The following is a 7,550-nucleotide window of genomic DNA, read 5'->3' as shown; positions in this document are numbered from 1 at the left end:
TTGTTTCTAATTAAACAAGTAAAGTAGAATTTACAAATCTCATTTCTGGTATCACATATAAGAGTAAAGTTTCTCCCAAACTTCAACTTCAAGACTCACTAACTTGTAATAATTGCAATTTTGCAAACACAATGCCAAATCAGTCAAACACAATAAACGAATGAGGTGGATTTTGAAATCATGTTGATAGTATACTATAACACACAAATAATCATAATAGAACTGTATCTTAACACATCTCGATATATCAAAATATCGAGTAAATAACATCATATTATTATGTCATAATCACTCAACTGAAATCAACATCTCATTATAACATCAAATCATATGTGAGAAATTATTATCACATTTGATACACATGAATCACAATAGAAAAATCAAAACATAATGTAATGTTATGCATGAGCTTATACTCTACTTATTCATATTTTTGTACCACTCTAACTCTGAAGTACTTGGTTATGAGACTTGATTTTATGCATCATGCAAGTGGATAGACAATTCAAATTGACTTTGTCCTCATAGATCCCCTCAACTCAACCTGAGACACATATACGCGTCAGTCAGGGTAAACATGTATTGTATGGTAGCTCCCGATATTTGGATGGATACCACCAAGTCACAAGGTGACTTAGAAATTCCTTACCAGAATACATCTAAGGTCTAACAATCTTGTCTTATGACTTAACACTAGACTGCCACGATCAAACTTATTCAGTTGTACTTCCCCAACATCACTAGACTTGTCAGATCTACCTATATGATGATAGAATAATATCCACATCAAACACACCTAATACCTAGTTCCTTCCCTCGTTGGCCTAGGATACTTTATCGAAAACGCCGACTTTAGCTTGATTTGGAATCACAACTAATTCATCAATTATAGAGTGACATCAATAGACTCATCACGAATTCATAACATCAAATCTTCAATATATCACTATCACATAAACTCATATTACATAATTAATTTGAGTTTTATCATCACATAAATTGATATCACGTAGTGCATCTAAGTTTTATCATAAAATCACATAAACTCATCAAGTCAAACATAGACAGATAATTCAATCAACGTCTAATATCACAATAATATCAAATACCACACATTGAACACAAATTAAATCAATCAACATCTTTTAAATATTTATATTTCACATTTTACTCTCATAATTTCTTAATTTTCACATTAATTTATTTATTTCTCAAAAGGCTACAGCCGTACGTAGCAAGCCCTGAATGAATTATTCAAAAATGCGGTTTCATGCTCTCTTACTCCTTACCTTATTTCGACTCTTTCACAAAACACAATAGCCAACAACAATTTTCAGCAATTTTCACAAACAACGTCAGATCGATAGTATACAAACAACAAGTTTGAAAATCTGATGGGTTCACAAAGTCCACTGAACTTGACTAATAAATTACACCAATCATGAAAATCCATTTTAAATAATTAATAAAAAATTTAGAAAAAAAAAAGTCAAAACGACACAAAATAGATAATAAAAAAAGTCTCACTGATATATCAGAGCGTCGACAGGATTTGACATCAATTTCACCAAAACACACAAATGTGTATATTTTCTAAAGGTTTCGACGATAGAATTTCAAAAATGTTCATTTTTACAACATAGAATTTCAAAAATGTTCATTTTTACAACGATGAACAAGCTGGTCGGAACTAGCTAAAAACAGTTGGCCCCAAGAAAGAAACATAGCTGTTTTCGGTGAAACAGTGGCACAATCGAAAAACTGATGCAAAAAATGGACTCGGGTGGTTTTTGTTGTGCAGAGGGGGTTCAAATGGAAAGTTGACTGAAAATGAGGTGCAAATAAGTAAAATCCGAAATAATGGCAACTGCAGTAGCAAGATGAGGGGTGCAGATATCAATCTGGCCCAACAAAAGAAAAATAAGCGGTAGCAGTCTGGTCCAAACTTATTTTTCTATCATTTAGTGTTCTAAAAAAAGTTAATCACTAATTCTATTTATCCATAACTAAAATAGTATACTCATATCAAAATACTGATATTTTTTTACTTGACTAAATAAATAAAATAAATAAAAATATAATATTAAAAATTATCTTAATCACTAAATCAAGTATACCTAAAATTAGCACATCATAAAAAAAAACATATATATAGACAATTATTTAAAAAATAAATATAAATAATTAAAATAAAATAATAATTAGAAGTTATTAAAATATAATAATGTGCATTTTTATTATTTAGTCACATACACACGAAAATATCATAACAACTACTTACACAAATTACAAATATAAATATAAAATCACTCAAAATCTTATTCCTAAAAATAGTCACATTAAAATAATATTATTTTTAGAAAAATATATAAAATAATTAAATAAAATATTTCTTATTTATATTACTCATTGAATCAAATATGTATGAAATTATCACACCATAACAAACACACATAAAAAGAAAATAAATATCAAAATTTATAAACATATATTCTAAAACACTTTTAATACCAAAATAATTCTTTACAAATCTTATATAATTAATAAAATATCTTTTTCTTAAATTTAGAGTGTTATAATATCAACGTCCCAATTTACTTGACTCTATGAAATGTTTTGCAAATTCATTCTATGAATGTCCATAGACCATGACCTTGTGCCCTTGGTATTCCTCTAGCTACACTTTATGTTCTTCTCTACAACATTGTGCACTGTGAAGAAAACAACAATTCTCCATCCTGCAATCTCCACTACACACTTCCCTCCACCAATCCAATCAATTTTAATTTAAACTATTATCATTGCTATTTAAAAAAAAAATTACAAAAAAAAGAATGAAAGATGAACAGTCAACATGTACATATCCACCACTTCAAAGTGCATAATGAGGAAAGACTATTGGTCTTCACAATACATAATATTGTAGAGAATAAGATAAAATGTCAATAAAGAGAATAATAAACAAACAGAAGTTATGACACATAGTTGTCCTCTTTATTTTACACTTTCAATATATTTTTTATTATTTTTCTCTTTAATTGTACATTTAACATAGATATCATTATTTTCCATGATATTTGATAAATAATATTTATAGAAGGATAAATCAGAGAAACATTTTAGAGATTCATAAATTAAATTGAAAAATTAATATCCTCAAAGACCAAATAGATAGAACTCTACAAAGTCAAAGACCATTTTGATTATTAATATTTAACTTATTGGAAAATTGGCGGAGTTTAGTAACAATTATTAACATAGGGACATGTAGTAGTAACAAAAGAGAGTATCTATTTAAGTATATGATCAAACTTAGTATAGGGGAGTGTAGAGTCTTGGTCTCATCACAAAAAAAACTTAGTATGAATAAATTAAAGTTCACTAAAAAAATATTAAAAATATCAAGTTAAACATATTTGAAAACAATTGGTAATTCAAACTCTAATAGTTTAATTTAGTGTTGAAAAGATAAATATTAAATTCGACAAATTATAAGTTAAATTTCAACTGATGTCATATGTAAATCTTTTATAAATGATTGATGACCGATAATCTAATTAATCTTATCAAAAGCCCATCCATTATTACCTTTTGGAGAAGGACATTATTTAGTGTTGAAAAGATAAATATTGAATTTCACAAGTTGTAAGTTAACTGATGTCATATGTAAATCTTTTTTAAATGATTGATGACCGATAATTCAATTAATCTCATCAAAAATCCATCCATTATTACCTGTAAAAAAAAGACACAATTTAAAAAGTTTAAAATCAAGACCAGCCAACTTTAATCAATTGGTCTATAATTTGGGTCAACCATTCCAAAATAGAGACCCAGATTAATTGCACTGAGCCTTAAATGACTGTGGTGCATATGCATCTTAAACATTCATTGAGATAATGGTTTAAATTTAAAATTAGTTATAATATGATTTTAAAATTTGGACGATTTGATTTTGATAAAATGATATAGATATAGATATAACAAATCTGAATTCTCAAAACAGCTATTAAATGTATGCAAAAATTGATAAATGTAATTAATTTTTGCCATCTATATAAAGTTGTGGAAAATGATATACATGTGTGGAAAATGATATGCATGAGTTGGTTTAAATTTTAATTACATTTATCAATTTTTGCATACATTTAATAGCTGTTAATTTTTGCCATCTATATAAAGTTGTGGAAAATGATATGCATGAGTTGGTTTAAATTTTAACATGTAACTTAAGGGCAGATATTAATAATTGAAATGTAGAAATTTTATTTTAAAATTTGTATTTTTATTTCTTTAAAAATTCAAACATCAAATTTTTTTAATATCTTTTTTTTACTTTTGATATCTTTAGCATGATCCTTCACATAAATACTATATCAAGAGTTAGAGCATTTACAATAAAGTTCTATTTTAAATTATATTCATAAGTGTGAATTTTGTTTTCATCCTTAATCTGAAAATGTACACAAATGACAACTCCCACCGCTCTATATAAACAAAACAACTTTGTACCATAACCAAACCAAATCATACCAAAAATTGATTCAACCATGGCATCTTCACAACCATCTTCCACCACCATCAATGAACAACTCCCACTAAAACCAATCCCCGGCACCTACGGCCTCCCCTTCATCGGTCCGATCTTCGATCGCCACGACTATTTCTACAACCAAGGTAGAGACAAATTCTTCTCAACAAGAATCAAAAAATACAATTCAACAATCTTCAAAACCAACATGCCACCGGGTCCATTCATTTCCTCCAACCCAAGAGTGATAGCACTCTTAGACGCATCTTCTTTCCCAATTCTCTTCGACAATAAAAAAGTCGAAAAATACAACGTTCTCGACGGCACTTTCATGCCGTCGACAAAATTCACGGGCGGACACCGTGTGTGTGCTTACCTTGATACAACCGAACCAAACCACGCTGTTATTAAAAATTTCTTTATTAATGCTCTTTTATTGAGAAAAGACACTTTTGTCCCTCTTTTTAGGAGTATACTTTCCGATGTTTTTAGTGAGATTGAAGATGGGCTTAGTGGGAAAAGTGGAAAAGCTGATTTTAACTCTATTGTGAGTGTGGCTTCGTTTAATTTCATGTTTCGGTTGTTTTGTGATAATAAGGATCCTTTGGACACTAAAGTTGGTTCGGAGGGTCCTAAGATGTTTGACACGTGGCTACTATTTCAACTTGCTCCACTTGCAACTTTAGGTCCTCCTAAGATTTTCAGCTACCTTGAAGATCTCTTGCTCCGTACTGTTCCCTTTCCGGCCTGTTTGGCAAGGTCAGATTTTTAGCATATTTGCTTTTGGATTAACTAAAACCAATTTTGAAGATTTCAAATTGATTTTAACGTATTTTAGTGCGATCAAGTAAAATTTATTTTGAATCGGGAATTAAAACTATTTTGTTTTTGAACCAATGAAACAAGAATATTATTAACAATTATTCCTTACACATCATGTGCCATGAACATCAAAGAAATCCAATTAAAGTCCACCACAAGAGACACTCACTCTGTGGTCTCACAAAAAACAACCAAAAGAATCAAAAGATATATTAAATTATCTAATGCTACATCTTAAACAAATCCGTAGATTTGAAATCCAATGATGAATATCATAAGAAAAATTGGTCATATTTGATCTAATAAAAGACTAAGACAATGTCTTGATCAAATCGAGAATAGAACCATTCTTTTCGTTTGATGAAAAATTAAATTAGTCTTATGTTTCTAAATAGATCAAAACTAATTTTAGAGATATGAAATTGATTTTGATATATTTTGATGTTATCAAATAAAATTGATTTTTAGTTTTTGAATTTGACGTAATTTTTATATTAAAATATATTGTTCAATTTATTTTTATATTAATATATTTAAACATAAATCACTTTAAATTTAATTTATTTTTAATTAAAATCAATTTTAATACAGCAGAAGAAAAACATACTAAGTGATTTTGCAACCATGATTTTGCAAAATATACCATTTTTAAGAAAAATAATTTGTTTCTTTTGACTTGATTTTCTCTAAATACTTAATTTTTCAACTGAGTAAATAATCTTTTCACTAAAGCGTTTTAATTATACTACCTGTCTTTTTACCGTAAACAATAAATATTCTGATAAAAAATAAATTAATCATTGTGAAGAATAAACTTATAAAAATATATCATGGATAATATATTTAAATATAATATTTTTATCAAACTTTTTAAATTTATACGATTTAATTAAATAATAATTATAAAAACATTTAATATGTTAGAATATTAATTTTAACTAAAAACATCAATTATCCTTTTCCATATTTGACGTAGACAACAAATAAAGACGAGGACAAAGGTAGTTGTAGTACTGTTTTGTGATTTTCCGTAAGGCTTTATGATACAGAAAAGATTATGGTTTTTCATAAAGTACATGTACTTTTAAATGAAAAGCCAACCGTCATCTTTTTCCGTGTTAGAAAAATTGTTCTTTTTCGGGAAAAATATTATTTCTAAATACGTTAATTTACATATTTTTATAATGTGAATTATAGTTATGTGATTAAACGATAAAATAAACTGTTCTTATTAATTATCAATTTAAAATCGATTAAGTAGTATTAAGAATCAGATCTTGAATTTAAATTTGAAAAAAAAAATATATACATATATATATATATAATTTTAAAAAAATCACATAATTTTTTGTTTTAATCTTAATTCTTATGATAAGATAGAGAAATGATTGGACAGGTCCTCTTACAAAAAGTTGTACGAGGCATTTTCTAGTTCAGCAACAACAATTTTAAAGGAAGCTGAGAAAGCTGGATTGAACAGAAACGAAGCTTGTCACAATCTAGTTTTCACAGCAGGATTCAACGCATACGGAGGATTAAAGAATCAATTTCCAATACTGTTCAAATGGATTGGTTTGTCAGGCGAAGAATTACACAAAGAACTCGCTAATGAGATAAGAAGTGTAGTGAAGAAACATGGTGGAGTAACAATTGAGTCGTTGGAAAACATGTCGTTGACAAAATCAGTTGTTTATGAAGTACTGAGGATTGAACCTGTTGTGCCTTATCAATATGGAAAAGCAAGGGAGGATTTGATTGTGAAGAGTCATGATGCATCTTTTGAAATTAAAAAGGGTGAAATGATATTTGGGTACCAACCTTTTGCTACTAAGGATCCTATGATTTTCGATGATGCTGAGGTTTTTTTGCCTAAGAGGTTTGTTGGGGAGGGTGAGAAGTTGTTGAAGTATGTTTTATGGTCAAATGGTAAAGAAACAGATGAGTCTTCTGTTGATAATAAACAATGTCCTGGGAAGAATCTTGTTGTGCTTTTGTGTAGACTTTTTTTGGTTGAGTTTTTCTTGCGTTATGATACTTTTGTTGTTGAAACTAAGAATGTTGCTTTTGGTGCTTCTGTTTCTATTACTTCCCTCACCAAGGCTTCTAGTGTCTGATTTTTATTTTTTTTCTTAAATTGTATTTAGTGTGTTTGTAATCTTTTTAAAATGTTAGTTATTTATCTTTATTTTGATGTTAA

At 28.3% G+C, this 7,550-nt stretch overlaps 1 protein-coding gene across 1 annotated transcript; it reads left to right on the top strand.

Moving 5' to 3' along the window:
• The first annotated feature begins 4,467 nt into the window (after positions 1-4,467).
• On the top strand, positions 4,468-7,550 carry LOC101490167 (allene oxide synthase 3-like). Its single transcript, XM_004498125.4, has 2 exons — positions 4,468-5,290; positions 6,750-7,550. The coding sequence occupies exons 1-2, from the start codon at positions 4,551-4,553 to the stop codon at positions 7,465-7,467; spliced, it is 1,458 nt and encodes a 485-aa protein (XP_004498182.1). The 5' UTR covers positions 4,468-4,550; the 3' UTR covers positions 7,468-7,550.

Source organism: Cicer arietinum, chromosome 4 (genome assembly GCF_000331145.2).
Source record: "Cicer arietinum cultivar CDC Frontier isolate Library 1 chromosome 4, Cicar.CDCFrontier_v2.0, whole genome shotgun sequence".
Classification (NCBI taxonomy): Eukaryota; Viridiplantae; Streptophyta; class Magnoliopsida; order Fabales; family Fabaceae; genus Cicer; species Cicer arietinum.
The sequence above is the reverse complement of the archived record's forward strand: the minus strand, read 5'-3'. Positions and strand labels throughout refer to the sequence as shown.

Coding starts and splice junctions, on each gene's coding strand:
- LOC101490167 (XM_004498125.4), top strand. CDS start 4,551: ATGGCATCTTCACAACCATCTTCCACCACCATCAATGAACAACTCCCA. Junction 5,291..6,749: donor TTTCCGGCCTGTTTGGCAAG/GTCAGATTTTTA, acceptor ATGATTGGACAG/GTCCTCTTACAAAAAGTTGT.